The sequence below is a fragment of the Sorex fumeus genome, unplaced genomic scaffold, assembly GCF_029834395.1.
Source record: "Sorex fumeus unplaced genomic scaffold, SorFum_2.1 ptg000083l, whole genome shotgun sequence".
Taxonomy (NCBI): domain Eukaryota; kingdom Metazoa; phylum Chordata; class Mammalia; order Eulipotyphla; family Soricidae; genus Sorex; species Sorex fumeus.
This window is the reverse complement of record NW_026606140.1, coordinates 13,063,822-13,081,707: the sequence shown is the minus strand read 5'-3', so window position 1 is coordinate 13,081,707 and position 17,886 is coordinate 13,063,822. Positions and strand designations below refer to the sequence as shown.

At 56.1% G+C, this 17,886-nt stretch overlaps 1 protein-coding gene across 1 annotated transcript in view; it reads left to right on the top strand.

Annotated features, from left to right (window-relative positions):
* The window catches only part of RNFT2 (ring finger protein, transmembrane 2), a 57,781-nt gene that overhangs the window by 3,610 nt on the left and 36,285 nt on the right, over positions 1 to 17,886 (top strand). Inside the window, exons 4-7 of the mRNA XM_056131029.1 lie at positions 2,548 to 3,002; positions 4,068 to 4,144; positions 10,103 to 10,203; positions 11,517 to 11,670. Of these exons, the coding sequence (XP_055987004.1) occupies positions 2,548 to 3,002; positions 4,068 to 4,144; positions 10,103 to 10,203; positions 11,517 to 11,670 (787 nt within the window). The remainder of the gene's footprint in view (positions 1 to 2,547; positions 3,003 to 4,067; positions 4,145 to 10,102; positions 10,204 to 11,516; positions 11,671 to 17,886) is intronic.

The following is a 17,886-nucleotide window of genomic DNA, read 5'->3' as shown; positions in this document are numbered from 1 at the left end:
CCCAATGTGCCAAATACCAGTAACAGTGATGGGTCTCATTCTCCTAACCCTGAAAGAGCCTTGAATATGGCCCTTTTTAAAATCTCAGGGCTAGGGCGAAGGAGATGTTACTGGTGCCTGCTCGAGGCAATCAACGAACAACAGGATGATGGTGATCGTGAATAAATTAAAAAATAAAGGCGGTGCCAGGCTCCTGAGTGAGCTCTCATGGGATGGACCGAGCTCTGGGTGACTGGGGGAGGGGGGAGTGGCAGGGTGGTAGTGAGCTCAAGGAGGGGTTAAGGAGGTGGGGTGGGTCCCAGGTAAGAGGCAAAACTGTTTGGGCCCTATAGTTAGTGGATTTTATACAAACGAGTAAGAAGACACTGTTTAAATGCCCATGCAGGTCTGGAGTGCTTGCAAGACTCTGAGGTCAATCCCCAGCACCCCTAAACATTGCTGGGGTGGTCCCAGAGCACCGAAACATACCAGATCAGGCCCAAGCATTGCCCCAGCTGGCACAGGGGGTAGAGGATGGCTGGAGTCCCCTGGGCAGAATGAATTAATAATAATATAGTAGTGGCAGTGATGAAAACAAGGGGTAGCACTTTGCTCTTGATGTAGGGCGTCACCTGGCAGTGCTTTGGGACTATTCCTAAAGTCTGTGCTTGTGAGTCACTTCCAGTGGTGTGTGTGTGGTGGTGGGCAGGCGGGGGAATCCAACCAGGGCTACCCTCCCTATATGCAAAGCCTGTACACAAGCTCCCTGAGCGCTCTTTTTTTTTTTAATTTTATTGAATCACCGTGAGATGAGAGATAATTATAAGCTTTCACATTTGGATTACAGTCACACAGTGATCAAACTCCCATCCCTTCACCAGTGCAAATTCCCCACCACCAATGTCCCTGGTATGCCCATCCCCCGTTTCCCACCCTCCCCCTGCCTCCATGGCAGACAATATTCCCCATACTCTCTCTCTACTTTTGGGCATTATGGTTTTCAATACAGACCCTGAGAAGTTATGTTTGGTCCTTTATCTACTTTCTGCACACATCTCCCATCCCGACCGGTTCCTCCAGCCATCTTTTTCTTAGCGATCCCTTCTCTATTCCAGCTGCCTTCTCCCCTTTGCTCATGAGGCAGGCTTCCAGCTATGGAGCAATCTATCTGTCCCGTGTATCGACTACCCTTAGGTGTCAGCCTCATGTTATGTTGTTTTATACCCCACAAATGAGTGCAGTCCTTCTATGTCTGTCCCTCTCTTTCGGACTCATTTCACTTAGCATGATACTCTCCATGTCTGTCCATTTATAAGCAAAGTTCATGACTTCATCTCTCCTGACAGCTGCATAGTATCCCTGAGCGCTCTCGGGGTCTGTGCTCAGATGGGCTAGGGAGGGGGAGGCTCCGAGGAACCAGAGAGCCCAGGGCACCCCCCAGAGGTCTGGGTTCAGTTGGTCAGCTGTGGTTTCCAGGCACTGACTCCCAAAGTGCCAGGAAGAAATGGTAAATGTGAGGCAGGGAGCCCCAGTCTGAGGAAGGAGTGGCTGGAAAAGGGCAAAGATTGTCCATCCGGTTCAGGGAGCTGAGGGCGCCTCCAGGCAGTTGGATCTTGGCTGATGTGTACAGAGGTGCAGAGGAGGAGCTGGGGGTGCAGGCAGGGGCCCCGGGGAAGGAGGAAGGGATACATGGAGACACTGGCCAGGGCAGTCCCGCCTGCAGGCGTGTCCTCTGAGTCTGCAGAGGGAATAGTAACGTCCAACACAGGGATTGTCTGAGACTGAGGGGTAGGGTCGAGAGTGGGAGTGGAATAAATCATAGAGCATGCTTTAGCAAAGCACCCCGGGCTCCTGAGCAGGTATTAGTACATCCAGGGTCAGGGGTGAAAGCCGGGTCCCTGGGCCCGCCGGCCTCCCTCCAGCGCCTGCTTGGCAGGACAGGTTTCCCCTGGCCCCCCTGACCTCAGGTCCTCTGCTGTGTGTGTGTGTGTGTGTGTGTGTGTGTGTGTGTGTGTGTGTGTATGTGTATATGCGGTGTCCATGTCTCCAGATCTCCTAGATGGACCCAGACTGTGAGTGTGTGTGTGTGTGTGTGTGTGTGTGTGTGTGTGCGCGCGGTGTCCATGTCTCCAGATCTCCTAGATGGACCCAGACTGTGAGAGTGTGTGTGTGTGTGTGTGTGTGCTGTGTCCATGTTTCCAGATCTCCTAGATGGACCCAGACTGCGAGTGTGTGTGTGTGTGTGTGTGTGTGTGTACGCAGTGTCCATGTTTCCAGATCTCCTAGATGGACCCAGACTGCGAGTGTGAGTGTACGCTGTGTCCATGTCTCCAGATCTCCTAGACCCAGACTGCGAGTGTATGTGTGTGTGTGTGTGTGTGTGTGTGTGTGTGTGTGTATGTGGTGTCCATGTCTCCAGATCTCCTAGATGGACCAGATTGCGCTGGGGCCCAGCCTCTGGCTGCCTGGTCACCCCCACAAAGATGATTGTAAAGATGATTGTCACAGGTCAGGACCCCCCCCCCCCCCCGCCCCTCTGACAGGGGCCTTGTCCTCTCACCTGCCCAGAAGCCGCAGCCAGGCGCTCAGCTCCGAGGCCAGTGTGGATGCCGCGGGCGTCTTTGAGAGTCTGAAGGCCGAAGCGACCACCCCCACGACACTCTTCTCGGGGCTGCCCGCCACGCCCTTCCCGTCCAGCCTGGTGCTGGGCTCCTCGGCCGGCGGCGGGGACGTGTTCCTCCAGATGCCCGCATCCAGGGAGGAGGGCGGCGGCCGCGGCGAGGGGGGCGCCTACCACGCCCGCCAGCCCCACCACCACTTCCACCACGGGGGCCACCGCGGGAGTTCCCTGCTGCAGCACGTGGGCGGGGACCACCGCGGGCACCCCGAGGAGGGCGGCGATGAGCAGCCGGGGACGCCGGCACCGGCGCTGTCCGAGCTGAAGGCGGTCATCTGCTGGCTGCAGAAGGGGCTGCCCTTCATCCTCATCCTGCTGGCCAAACTCTGCTTCCAGCACAAGCTTGGTGAGCGGGCGGGCAGTGGGGGTGGGCAGAGGGGGAGCAAGGGGTGACCCCGGGAGGGACCTGAGGTCCAGAGAGGTCAGTGACCACCCCGATGTCCCACAGAGGGAAGCAGAACCCAGGCCTGGGGCCGGGAGGTCGTCCAGAGTGAGGGCATTGGGTACTATAGGGAGACCACTGGATGCCAGGGTGGGAGATCAAACCTAGGTGAGGCATCCAGTGCCGCCTGAGCACCTCCAGGTGTATCTTGGAGGCCCCAGAACACCCCCAGGTGCAGTCTGGTGGCCCCCATTCTTAGAAAACGTATCCCAGAGATCTGCAAGCATCACCAGGTGTATCCTGGAGCCCCCACAAGTATTGCTAGGTGCTTCCTGGGGGTCCCCTGGCATAGCCAGTTGTATCCTGGTGGCCCCCGAACATCGCCAGGTATATTCTGGAGACCCCACGCACATTGCCAAGTGTATCCTGGAGGCCAAGTATCACTGGAATATCCTGGAGGCCCTGCGCACCTCCAGGTATATCCCAGCGGCCCCTGAGAATCTCCAGGTGTATCCTGGAGGACCCTGAGCACCCCCAGGTGCAGCCTGTGGCCCCCGGCATCACCAGACATGTCCTAGAAGTCCTCAAGCATCACCAGGTATATTCTGGAGGCTCTGAGCATCGCCAGGTATATTCTAGAGGCCCCCAGGCACCTCCAGGTGTATCCTGGAAACCCCCGGGCATCACCAGACGTAGCCTGGAGGCCTTGAACATTGCTAGGATGTTCCTGAAGGCCCCAACACCACTGAGCCAAGCACCACCTCACTTGAACCACTGGCCGAGAGTTGCCGGAAGTGCACTCTGGGATCCCTGAGCATTGCGTGGGAGCCTTTCCCCAGAAAACAACCCCCCTAACCTTTCCTGCTTTTGTAAGGGAGCTGGCAGTGTCCTCTGTCCCAACCCTGAGTGAGAAACTCATGCGCAGATCAGCTCAGGATCTGGCTATGTGCATGCAGCTCAGATTCCCCAGAAGGGGGTTCCCTGTCTCTGCCGTGAGGGCCTAGCAGTGGGCGTCCCCTCTTCCCGCAGGCATCGCCGTGTGCATCGGGATGGCCAGCACCTTTGCCTACGCCAACTCCACGCTCCGAGAGCAGGTGTCCTTGAAGGTGAGTCTCACTTCTGCACGAGGGACCCCCAAACAGAGGGGCCTGCAGCATTGCCCACCTGATCCCAGTGGCTCAGTCCTGCGGGCACACCAAGCGGGGCCTGGCGGAGCGCCTGCTCCTTGGTGGTTGCTTGACCCAGTGTCGGGGTCACAGCTGGTGGGGTCAGGGGAGTGTGTGGTGCTGGGCACTCACCCGGGCTGTCCCGTGCAAGGCATCTGGGGGCACCATCTGGGGGCCCCACTTTCCTACGGGGGTCCAGGAGCCTCTCCTGTGCGCCCTTGCCGGGTTCTGGGGCTCATCCGCGTGCTTCTGCTCCCCTCCCCCTTCTCCAATTCCACGACATTCATCCCTGTTCTGTCCTCCCCGGGACCTTTGGACTCTTCTCCTCTGACCCCTCCCACTGGGGACCCTGATGATAACGGGGGGCTCAGAGAGCTAATCCAAGTTCCTCTGCCTGGTGCAGCCCACTGATGAGTGCCCCCAGCCCTCCAGAGCTGCAGAGTTCCAAGGGATGTCTTTCAGGTCCTTTGCTGCCTCCCAGGGCAGATCTCAGAAGCTCCCCCCTCCTCCCAGACCCCTCCTACCTCTCTCCACTGCTCCCAATCCGGTCCCCTCTCGCCTGGCGTTTCATTTCACCCTCACCAGCCTCGCCCTGAATGTCCTGTCAGAGCTGAGTCCGCTGTAGAGCACACATCCGGATTCACCCAGCCGGAAGAACCACCCGCATCCCCCAGCCCTCGTTTTCCCACAGAGGATGACACCATGGCTCAGAGATGCCAAGTCCTGTCGGAGGTCGTACAACCCCAGCTGCCAATAGTGCCACTAGGACATGAGCCCTGGCCTTGAGCCTGTGGCCCCCAGGCGACCCAGGTCCCTGTCCTCCAGGTCCTCCGCACGTACCTGCAGAAGTCCCCCTCCTTCCCTGGGACCAGAGAGAGCACAATGGCTAGGGCACTTGCCTTGTACATGACCAGCCCGGGCTCGCTTCCTGGCATCCCATATGGTCTCCCAGGCACCGCCAGGGGTAATTCCTGAGCATTGCTGGGTGTGGCCCCCCAAACCAAACCAACAACAGCAAAATAAAAAACTCCTTCCTGCTTTGTCCCTTCTCGGAGATGGTGACTGTTGGTTGTGCCACTGTGTGGGGCAGGCATAGGGCACCTTCCTGGCCTGTCAGAAACCTGCCTTGTCTGAGCTTTTCTTGTTTATTCTTACTTATCTGGGGGGCTCCCAAACAGTGCTCAATGGCTGAGGGGCCCTTCTGGCAATTCTCAGCGAATGGACCTTCGGTTCTCTGCAAGGGCCCGAGGATGTGCTGCTCCTTGGGTTCTGTGGTGCCAGGAATCCCTGGGTCCCCATGGCAGTGCTCAGAGGACCACATGGTTCTTGGGAATCAGAACTGGGAGGTGAATGTCAGGCACTGCCCTAATTCCTGTGCTGTCTTCTGGCCCCTGAGTTTATTTTGCTTTGGGGGTCACACCCGTGCTCAGGGCCGACTCCTGGCAGCACTCGGGGGACCCTGTGGGATGCTTGGGATCAAACTGGAATTGGCCACATGCAAGGGAAGTGCCTTCCTCACCGTATTACTCCGGGCCCCTGAGCTGTTAATAAATCTCTGCTTTTCCTTTTTTTCTGGAGGGGAGGCCCTGCAAGCCGTGCCTGAGAGTCTGGGGGGCGGGGGTACCTCCCAGCAGGCGTCAGCCATTGACGCTGGACAGTTTAGGGCTCAGACCTGCTGGGAACCGGGGGGCAAAGATGCAGAGGGCCTGGGGGTTGGACCCGGGGCTCATGCACGAGGGACTTGTGTTCCAGTTCTGTGAATTATCACCTAAGTCCTCTCTCCCACCCATCCTTTCTCTGACACTTGCTCCAAAGCCCTGGGCCTCCATGAGGCCATGAGGGCTTCCCAGTCTCTCCACGTCGTGGCAGGGTGAGAGTCGGACCCGGAGCCAGGGATCCTTCTGGACCCTCCATTTTACTTCTTTGCACCGTTGTTAGAACAGCAGCGGGAGCCCTGGGGGCTGGCTTGCTCCCAGATGCAGTGCCTCCCTCCCCTCCACCCTGGTGATGTCGAGAAGTCCAGGTTCTGGAGAAGACTCCAGGAGTCCGAGATACCTGTGCAGACTACGGTGGTGGTTTGCTCTCTGCTGGCTCTTCTTCCAGGGATCCAGTCTGCTCTGGCCTTGGAGAATTTGGGATCCTAACTTAGTACTCGAGAACCACTTTGTCCTTCAAAGTCTGGTTTCTTAAGGGCCAGAGAGATAATCCGGGGATTACGGCATTTGCCTTGTTCACAGATTATATCCCAGCACTGCTGATGGCCACCAGGAGTGACTCCTGAGCACAGAGCCAGGAATGCCCCTTGTGCACCAGCAGGTGTGACCCAAACTGCCCTCCCCACCCAAAAAAACAAGTCAGGCTTCATAAAGCGTTGCTAATTCCCTCTTTCCCTTCCATCTTCGGTTTGGATTTAGAGAGAGTTGAACCAGAATCTATTATTTACGGGGTAAAAAGGGCTGCCAAGCGGATTAATCACATTGATTGGAGCACTGGTTGGTTCGAGGTGGCTCCGAGGGCCGTTAACCTTGACCGCTCCTGGAGTAATGGGTGGACGGAGATGCATTTGTTTTGTCTGCTCCACACGCATTGCAACTGCAGCGGGAGACAGTAGCGCATTTCCCGAAACCGGAGGGAAGGTTACCCTGGGCGAGCTATGACCTCATCCTGTTCCAGCAAAGCAGCCGCCCCTGCGCCAGGAAGAGACCAAGAGCTTTAGGGAACCAGCCCAAGGGCTCCCAGGCTGTCAGGCCCGAGCACTCCCGGCGCTGCACCACCTCCAGACGATTCCTGGGCTGTTCCTTCTGGAAGCCCCTGGGAGACTCAAGTCAAGGACTTTTCCAGCCTGATTTCTGGGCGACCAAAGAAAATCAGGGCAGGAGAAAGAGAAACAGCACCAGAGCTTGACACCCAGGTGGAGGCGTTGGAACTCCATCCACACACATGGCTGGTGTGGCATAGTCAGCCCAGGGCAGAGGCTGAGGGGGTTGCCATGCTCAGGAATGCTGGAATAGCCCTGGATGCAGACTGGGACCCTCTGCTAGGCCATCGAGCCCGAAGGTCATGATTGAGCTGAAGTCAGAGCCAATCTAGTCACCAGACTTGCGTGTTCACCTTGGACACTCTGCTTAATTCTTAACAAAACCCTCACTTTAGGGGCCAAAGGGATATTACAGTAGGTAGGGTGCTTGCCTTGCATGCAACTGACCGGGGTTCGACCAATGGCATCCCCTTTGGTCCCCTGAGCACCACCAGGAGTTGTTTCTGAGTGCAGAGCCAGGAGTAACTCCTGAGCACTGCTGGATGTAAAACCTAAAAGAAAAAAAGGAAGACAGAAAAGGAGGAAGCAAGAAAACCAGCCCCCTCCCCCTGTCACACACACACACACACACACACACACACACACACACACACTTGAAATCAGGGCCCGATCAGGCATATAAAATCTCTTCCTTACATGGGTGAGGCCCCAGGGCTCAATCCCTGGCACCATAAAAAAATAATAATAAAAACTCAACTCCAAGTGTCCGATGCTGACATGGAGGCCTGGTGAGACAGAAGTGAGGCGTTCGCCTTATACCACCTGAACCCAGTTCAATCTCGGTACTGTGTATATCCCCCCAGCACTGCCCTGCCCTCGTCCAACCCCACCTCACATCCTGTGCACGCGGGCGTGTGCATGCACACACACACACACACACACACACACACACACACACACACGGCACTGAGGTTTCACGTGCTCTTTAGGGGCAAGACAGACAGTATAGCAGTGAGGGCGCTTTCCCTGGATGCGGCCAACCCAGGGTCAGTTCCTGCCACCTCATATGATCCCTCGAGCCCCCCCCCCCCACCCCAGGAGTGATCCCTGAATGCAGAGCCAGGAGTGACCCGTGAGTATGACCCCACAAGGAAAAGGAACAAGACACACAGAATCTCAGACCAGAGCAACTTGCTGCAGAGATGGCTCTGGACTTTGTAGTGGGCCACTTTCGCCGGCCACTCCAGACAGGAGCAGGTGCTGTCCCTCCACCTGCCCCTGAGGAATCCTGGTGGCCACCATCTTCTAGAATACAGAGAAAGCTCTGGATTGAGCTTTCGTGGTGGCGGTGACAGCAAATGTCAGGTCTCCCAGGACAGGGGAGGATTCGGCCCTTCTCCTTCCTCCCGCCCTGATGGGACTCTGAGATGACGCCCACATGCGGCCACCCTCTACTTAAGCTCCCACATGGCCATGATCCAGAGACACACAAACGAATCTTGGACCCACGCAACTTGCTGCAGAGATCTCTCGAGACCCTAATTATTAAAATTTTAGAATTCCTAGAGTGCACGACTATAAGAGCAGCCACATGACATTATGTTTTATCCATAACAAGCAATACAAAACAAATTGTCAAGCATTGCCTTTTCAGCAGGTATGAGTGGTGGTGGGACTGATATCAGGTAACAAATGTAACCAAAGTGGAGAGAGAGTATTGTGCAGATTGTCTGCCACACAGGCAGGGAAAGGTGTGAAATGGGGGTGGGGGGGCAGGCGGATACTGGGCGGATACCGCCCCCCAGAAATGACTGTCCTGGTCGCACCTGACCTGAGAGGCTGGAGCAGCAGGTAGCGCTGGACTGGGGCACAGCATGGCTGAGACCCCTGGGAGAGACCAGGTGAAGACCAGTCAGTCCACGTGCATTGGAATTACTGCCATGGCATTTTATATTTTATCTAGATTATTGTGCTATAGACTGCATTTTCTATCCATTGTAGCCATGTTATTTTATACTGCATCATCTATAATGTTATGTCGTATACTATCATTTCAATTGTAGCTATATTATTTTATATTATTATATTGTCTATAATGTTATATAATTTCAATTGTAGTCATTATTTCACACAATTTTATATCATCAATCACATTATATGCTATAATTCCAATTGTAGTCATTATTTTATATTTACTATATATTATCTATAACATTATATTACCTACTATAATTTTGATTGGCGGTGGAAAATGTGCACTGGTGATGGGCTGGGTGTTTGATGATTGTATGATCGAAGCTCAAACATGAAAACTTTGTAACTGTATCTCACGGTGGATCCATAAAAAGGGGGAAAAGAATCAAAGAAAAGGAACAAAACGTAAGTTAGTAAAATGTGCCCTTTAGGGGTTGGAGAGAGATTGTACAGCAGATAGGACACTTGCCTTGCATGTGACCAGCCCAGGTTCCAGCCAGCCCAGCACCCCATCTGGTCCCCTGAGCCCCACCAGAAGTGATGCCTGAGCACAGAGCCAGGAGTCAGCCCTGAGCACTGCCAGGTGTGCCCGCAGGACCAAAATCTAAATGAAATCTGTGCTTTGCGGGTGGAATGTTGACCCAGCAGTAGAGCACGTGCTCTGCAGGTATGAGACGCTGGGTTTGATACCTGGCACCACACACACACACACACACACACACACACACACACACACACACGCCTTTGAGCACAAGCCCTTCCACCCTCTGCACCCTCCATCCTTCCGACAGTGCTCAGCCCTGTCCCCGCCCTTCAGAGCACCTCCCCACTCTGTGAGGGGCACAGCCCGGGCCCATGTTGCAGGGGGCAGCATTGCTGGAATCAGTCCGCCCAGCTCAGACAGGGGAGCAGACTCGGCATCTCCCACCCCCCATCTGCCCCCCAGCCAGCCCTCAGGCTGCAGAATCTGCCCTGCTCTGCCCTCCTGAGCCAGGTCTTTGTCCCCTTCCCTCCGGCTGTGCCTCGGGTTCCAGTGGGAGGGCCAGCCCCCTTCTCTCACTGTTCACCCTGCTGCCTCCAAACTGAAGAGAAGCCTTCTGGAATGTTCCGCCACGCACCCCTGGGGCAGGGCAGCCCTCCTCACCAATGTCTCGCTTCTTTGGCAGGAGAAGAGGTCGGTGCTGGTGACCCTGTGGATCCTGGTCTTCCTGGCGGGCAACACCCTGTATGTGCTCTACACATTCAGCTCCCAGCAGCTGTACTACAGGTGAGCAGATGCCACGGGCCGGTGGTCCTGGACACGGCCCCTTCTGTGAGGGCACACCCCAGCCTGGTGCCCAGCACACAGCCTTAGTCGGCTGGCCCAGCACGTCTGGGGTGGGGGCGGGGGGGAGACGCTTCCCAGAACCAGGGCTGGGTTCCTGGCATCTGCCACTCTCTGGGCACTGTCTTGTTCCGCCTGGACCTCTGTGCCCCCAGTGATCCCGGGCTGAGTCAGACACCCTCGCAGTAAACTGGAGGAAGGCTGGGGCCAAGCTTCGTCTGCGCGGCAGGGCGGCGTTGCGAGTGCCCCTCAACCCCGGCAGCTGCTATCTGCCCGTGCCCCCGACACACCTTGCTGGCTGTGCCGTCTGCGTTCCCAGGGGCCCAAGCCGGGGCTCACGGGGCTTCTGATGCCTCGAAGCCGCGAGAGAGGAAGCCGGACCTTGCCCGCATCCTCCCTGAGTGCCCATAACCGAGGTCACTGTCCTGCCAGTTCCCAACTTCGGGGGTCTCCTCTCTTCTCCCCTGGTGAGCTGAGATCTGGCCCCCTGTTCGGAAGGCTAATTTAGGCGGGGCCTGGGCGCCTGCTGGCCCACGGGGCTGGTGGCTCTTTCCTCCCCCCACCACCCCGTGCGGAACCCCGAGGCTGTGCTGCGGCCACCTCTGTGTCCACAGCAGCGACTCCTCCAAAGGCAAAAGCAGGAGCAGCTGCGAAGATGCTGCAAATGTCCGGAGCCGGGCCCTGAACAGCACATGGCCGACGGGGGCTCTGCAGCGAGGGGGTGGTGGGCTGCACAGTCCTGGGGCCATGGGGAGAGAGGAGAGAGGCAGGACGTGGGGACACACCTCTGCACAGACAGGTGGACAGACGTCTTGAGTCCGTCATACCAAAGTCCCTCCTCCCTGTTCTGCTCCTCTCCCCCATTTCTTCCTCTTGTGAAGCCTGTGATTGGCCCCTCCAAAATGAGGGTTTTTTTTTGTTTTGTTTTGTTTTTGCTTTTTGGATCACACCCGGCGATGCTCAGGGATTCCTCCTGGCTCTGCACTCAGGAATTACTCCTGGCGGTGCTTGGGGGACCCTATGGGATGCTGGGAATCGAACCCGGGTCGGCCGCGTTGCAAGGCAAATACCTTCCTCGCTGTACTATAACTCCAGCCCAAGAGGATATCTTAAATACTATCCCAAGCCAGTCTCATGGTTCAGTCAATGGCAGTTCAGGCTCTGAGAGGTTCAGACACACACCTGAGGTCACACAGCAAGTTAGTGGCAGACTCGGGCAGAGCCGGGTCTCCTGACTCGGGACCCTTCCCCCTCAGCCTCATATTCCTGAAGCCCAACCTGGACACGCTGGACTTCTTTGACCTGCTGTGGATCGTGGGCATCGCTGACTTCGTGCTGAAGTACATCACCATCGGCCTCAAGTGCCTCGTCGTGGCCCTGCCCAAGATCATCCTGGCCGTCAAGTCCAAGGTAGGCGCTGGCAGTGACCACCAGGCCACCCAGTCACCGGGCGCTCTGGCTGCCATCTGGGCAAGGGGTGTGGGCAAAGCTGAAATAAACGCACGGAGCTAGGACACCCGACCCCCACTGCCTGTCATCCCAGGAAGCCCTGTCATCCTGCCACCTCTGCACTGGGGACCAGTCCTGGTCCGATGCATTTTGGAAGTTTCATTGTTCAAAGCCGCCCTTGACGCCAATTCCATCCCAATCTCGTCTCAGGGGACTTGGTCAGGCCCTGGGACCTGCTTCCCGCTCCCTTAGGAGGGAGACGGGAGGGTCGTGGGCCCAGGGTCGGATTCTCCGTGGCATGTCCTGTCGGGGGCACCCAGGCAGAGAAGGAGCAGACTCTGGGCCCAACACAGGCGGGGGAGCGTTGGCAGTGCCCACTTCAGCGGGGCCCTTTAGGGGGAGACCCACATCAGGGCTGTGACTCGGGACAGAGTCGGGCTGGGAAAAGGCCTCGTCTTGGTGATCTAATTCTTGCCAGTCCTTCTGCAAGCAGGCGAGGTGGGGGCCTTGTGTGGAGGCTGGCTGGCAGGCCAGACATCCTAGAAGAGTTCACCAATGGCCTGGTGACCGAGAGGCGCAGCTGGCAAAGCTCTGGGCCGGGTGTGCAGGAAAACCCTTCCCGCGGCCTCCTGCTTTGTCCCCGGGCTACTGAGATCAGTGTTGGGGTCAGGGATCTGCACGGGGCTTATTCTGTGTCTGTCCCCACAAGCTGCCCACCCACCACAGACCTCTCAAGGGGGGAGGCCTAGATGCCTACACACACACACACACACACACACACACACACACACACACACACACACACAGAGCAGCAGCCAGCTCTGTGCCCCAACAATGCCAGGAAGTCTAAAATGGCAGAAGGGCTGAAGCATTTGCCTTGCACGTGGCCGATCCGGGTTCGATCCCCAGCATCCCATAAGGCCCCCCAAGCACCGCCAGGTATAATTCCTGTGTGCAGAGCCAGGAATAAGCCCTGAGCATCGCTGGGTGTGACCAAACAAAGCAAAAATAAAATAAAAATAAAATGGCAGAAAGAGGCTAAAGTGGGGGCTTCGTAAGAGCCCAGACCTCACCCGTCAGGGGTCCTGGGTTCATCCCCCCCACCCAAAATGAGATAAATAAGATACAGAGAAATGATAAAACGGGGGGCGGCGAGAGAGTACAGCGGGGAGGGCGCTTGCCTTGCACAGGGCTGGCCTGGGCTCAATCCCCAGCGCCCCGAGCCCCACCAGGAGTGACCCCCTGAGCAGAGCCAGGAGTCAGCCCTGGGCACCGCTGGGTGGGGCCCGAAAAGCAAAGAAAAGACAGAAGGGCATGACGGTTAGGGCGGAGACAGCGCAGGGAGGGGGGCTCAGCAGGTCCTGGCTGCCCACTGCTCCCGAAACACAGTCGGGGGGCCCCTCAGCTGCACGGGCCAGGTGGGCAGCAGCTGGCCCTGGGGAACAGCCTTGCCTCATGGTTTTGCAGTGGACTGGGCACATGTCTGCGTTCCGGTCTCTGGGGCGCCCCCTGCTGGCTCTGCGTGTGTGTGTGTGTGTGTGTGTGTGTGTGTGTGTGTGTGTGTGGCTTGTGACGTCGTTCCCTCCTCTGGGGCCAACAGCAACTTCTGTCCCTTGACACCGCCTGTCCTGAAGCTGTGTGGCCTTGGATAAGTGGCTTAGCCTCTCTGTGCCCTGGTTCCCTCACCTGGAAAACAGGGTGATAATGGGCTTCCTCTTGCTCCTCTAATGAAGCACCCGTCCCGGAGGCTGACCCTGTAGAGCCTCAGAAACCCATTGTGGGGGGCCGGGGGGGGTGGGGGTCAGCCCCGGGAAAGCCTGAGGGTGGCTGGAGGCACTGATCTGTCCTGATATATTTCCCTCCTTTGAGAACTGGGGCCAAGTGCCTGGAAACAGGTCACGGTTCCACAGCAGGTGTCGGGGGAGCAGCAAGGCTGTCATCGGCCACCGGGAGAAGCCCCCGCTTCTCTCTCACCCGCCCCCCATTCCTGCCCCTCTCTGCCGCCGCCGACGTCTGGTGACTTGAGTCCCCTGGAGAACTTACTCCAGACCTCCAGCCTACTATTCGCAGACTTCCTCTCGCTGTGCCAAGCACCTGGTTTACTGCTTTGGGGGTGACACTGGACACTGTCAGGGGCTCCGATTCTGCGGGACCGAGGGTCCTACCCCCAGCCCCGTCTCAGTCTTCATGGGCATCCCCACCCACCAGCTCAGCAGCTCCAAGAAGGAGGCGCACGGCCATGAGTGGGTCCTTTTCATGGGTGCGGATCCTGGACGTGACTCGTGTGTGTGTGTGTGTGTGTGTGTGTAAGCTGGACACTCCTCATCTTTGGCTCCCCACCCGGAGTGCTCCCCCACTCCTCCCCATTGCTTGCCTTGAACCCGCTTCCGGAAGACCCAGAGGCAGAGGGACACGGGCCTTCGCCCAGGGCCTCCCGAAGGCAGGAAAATGCAGGAAGAGGGGCTGCAGCAAAAGCACCAGACACAAATGCTTAGGGCGTTTGCCTTGCACGCAGCTGACCCGGGTTCGATTCCCAGCATCCCATAGGGTCCCCCAAGCTCCGCCAGGAGTAATTCCTGAGTGCAGAGCCAGGAGTTACCCCTGAGCATCACTGGGTGTGATCCAAAAAGCAGAAACTTTAAATATTTTTAAAAAGTAAAGAAAGCTGCAGAGAGCTGGTACGAGAGTCCAGGCAGGAAGGATGGAACCCCCATTTGGGCTCCTGCGCTGCCTACGGTCCCCCCAAGCACCACCAGGGGTCACTCCTGAGCACAGCTAGGAATAGCCCCTGAGCAGTACCAGGTGTGACCCCAAAACCAAAAACAACAGCAACGAACAACTAAAGCTGCAGAAAATACAAATGAGGTTATGACACCAGAAAGTGGGTCAGGGAGGGGGCACAGGGAGGAGTTAGGGGGACAGGAAGACTCGGCGGAGGGAATAGAGCCTTCGGTCCTGACTGTGACGAGGGGTTCATGGCTGCAGACCTCTGGCAGACTTTTCTAGCAGGAAACAGGTGCTCATAAAGCCCTGCTAGGTTCTGCGAAGATTTGAAAGAAAACAGAAAAAGATGGAGGGCCGGGGACACAGCTCAGCAATGAGGATTTGCATGTCTGGGACTCAGGCTCGAGCCTCACTGCCGGGGTGGCACTGGTGGTCCCCAAACCCGGGTGCGCAAGCAATTCCTCACCCTCAGACTCCAGTCCAGCCCGGTAGACTGAGTATAACCAGGAAGGGCCCTTAGGCCTCCCCCGAGCACTGTTTGAGAGTCCACTCTTGAAGAAAGACTTAATGGGTATGAGAAAACACATCTCCGTGGTACCACGGTCCCAAGGCCCTGCACAGGGTCCCACAGGGCTGCCCAGCACCCTTAATCCCCCACCCCCACCACTGCCGCCCCCCCACTCTGTCCTCTTTGCTCCAGCCAGTCTCTTCGTTGTCCTTCTTTCAACCTGTTAACTCATCCCATCCTGCTCTGATGTGCTTCTCGCCCCATTTTGCAGATGAGAACACCAAGGCACTGAGTGACTAAACTGCACAGTCTCTCAGAGCAGGCTGTGGCTGGCCTGGCTCCTGCCCACTGCACCAGCTGAGTCTTTTTCTGCCCATGACTCCTGCTCCCTCTGCAGCTCACAGCCTCTTAGGAACCCGCCCGCCCCTTTGGGTTAGGTGTGGTGCCCTGCTGAGGACCCCCACCCCATCCTCCGCTCCCCAGTGCCGGCACGCAGCACCCGGCTGCAGTTCGTGTTTGATTGTTTGCCTTCTCTGCTTGAAGTAACCTCTGGAACAGCAGGAGAGGGAGCATCTAGCTTGCTTGTCAATGAATCATTGGTCTCTGGAGCACACTCCCAAACTCATTGTATGTATGTGTGTGTTTGGTGTGCATGTGTGGCATGTTTGGACGTATATAGCTAGATTGATAAATTGAATGGCTGGGGCAATATGGCGGGTATGTGTATTATTAGATGGGTAGGCAAGTGGATGGGTGGGTATAGATTTTTGGATGGAAGGATGAATGGATGGATGGGTGAATAGATTAATTGAATGGAAAGATAGGTGGATGAGTGGATGGGTGGCTGAGTAGATGGGTGGATGGGTGGGTGGGTGGATGGATGGATGGATGGATGGATGGATGGATGAATGGATGGATAGATGGATGGATGGGTTGGTGAATGGCTGGATCAATGTGTGGATAGATGGATGGGTGGATGGATGGATGGATGGATGGATGGATGGATGGATAGATGGATGGATGGGTTAGTGAATGGATGGATCAATGTGTGGATAGATGGATGGGTGGATGGATGGATGGATGGATGGATGGATGGATGGATGGATGGAGGTTATAGATGACTGGATGAACAGTCAGGCTGATTGTACTCACTCTCACTACTACTGCTCCACAGTGGTGTGAACTTGTCTTCCACTCTACTCAGTTCAAACATCTTGTATTGAGTAGATGTCCAAACACCACTGTCACAAAGACAGAAATCCGAAAGGCAAAGTAGCACTGACTCCTCTGTGCTAGAAAAGCTATTTAGGAAGCCTCAAAGAAGTCTGGCAACCAAACTAATAATAAACATGGCTAAATATTGCCACGCAGTTGCCAGGAGCCAGGCAGTGTGTTTAGCGACGCCATTTGTTCGTGCTAAATGTGCCGAATGCCAGCCATGTGCCAAAAGCCAGTCTAGGCCCTGGGGATCTGGGGATATGGAGTGAGCAAAGTAGACCCAGATTCTCGTGCTCGTGGGGCTGTGGTCAGGGGTTGACAGTGTCCCACTCAGCATTCGGGGTCCAGGCGGTGGACGCTCATGAGAAGTCTGCAGAGCGGAGGCCGAGTGCGGTAACACCCCAAGATTGAAGGCTGGGGGCATACACTGAGTGTGCCACAGAAGCTGACTTGGGGTCGGCCCTTCGTGTGGACAGACACCGCCCTGCTTCCTCCTCCCCTCTGACATCTGTCCCACTGAGCGAGGGATAGTGTGCATGTGCACATGTGTGTGTGTGCGTGCTTGCATGTTTGTGCATGTATGTGTATACATGCATGTGCGTGTGTGCATGTGTGTGGTCATGTGTGCATGTATGTGAGTGCATGTGTGTGTGCGGTGTATGCATGTGTACATGTATGTGTGTGTTTGTATGTATGTGTGTGCGTGTGTGCAAATTCACAGATAAAATTCCTAACAGAAAATTGATCATTTCATTTGCCTTATTGGAGTGGGGGGTTTGACCACCATGTCCCAGCGGTCCTCGGGATATTACTGGCTCTGTGCTCAGGAAGCTCTCCTGGCAATTCTCAGGGATCTCTCTGCGATGCCAGAATTGAAGCAGGTCAGTCACACGCAAGGCAGAAGCCCTACCTCCGGTGCCCTCTCTCGGGCCCTGATTGGTTGTTTTCAAGTCTACAGTTTAGTGGCTTTGAATGTGCTCCCAGGGTGGTTCCCCAGCAGTTGATTGTTCCGAGAAGAAACCCCCAGGATGCATCAGCAGACAACTCTCTAACCCCTCCTCCAGGAACCCAGATATGTTCTCTGTGTCTGGATCGATCCACTCTGGACATAGAATTAGAAATCTTATGGCATCACCTCTGTTCCTGTCTTCTTTTACTAGGTTAGTGGTTTGGGTCCACCTGTCTGAAGCTGCCACTTTACTCCTTTTGCTGGCTGAGTAATATTCCACCAGGGGACTTGAGTGCCCCTGGCTTATCCAGTCACCCATGGATGGATACTTGGATCCCCACTTGTTGGAACTTTCACGTTCTAAGCAGCATTATCCACATGTGTTGCTCTGCAGTTTTTCTGAGTAAATACTTTGTGACTAGTCAGGTCACTAACTTCTCATGCAACAATTTTCCACAGATGCTTTGCCACATTTTCTTTTCTGTGGGGAAGGGGATTTGGGGGGCAAATCCCAGCAATGCTCAGGGCTTACTTCTGGCTTCGCGCTCAGGGATCACTCCTGACAGTGTTTGGCGGGGCGTGGGGGGACCCTATGGGATGCCGGGAATCGAACCTGGGTCAGCTGCATACAAGACAAGCTCCTTACCCACTGCCCTATCTCTCTGGCCCTCTCTGCCCCTTTTCCTTTCCAGCAGTTTTTATCTTAGACTCCAAGGTTCTGATTTGTTGTTTCCGCTATTTAGGAAGCTACTCCCAGCTCTGTGCTCTGGGGTTGCTC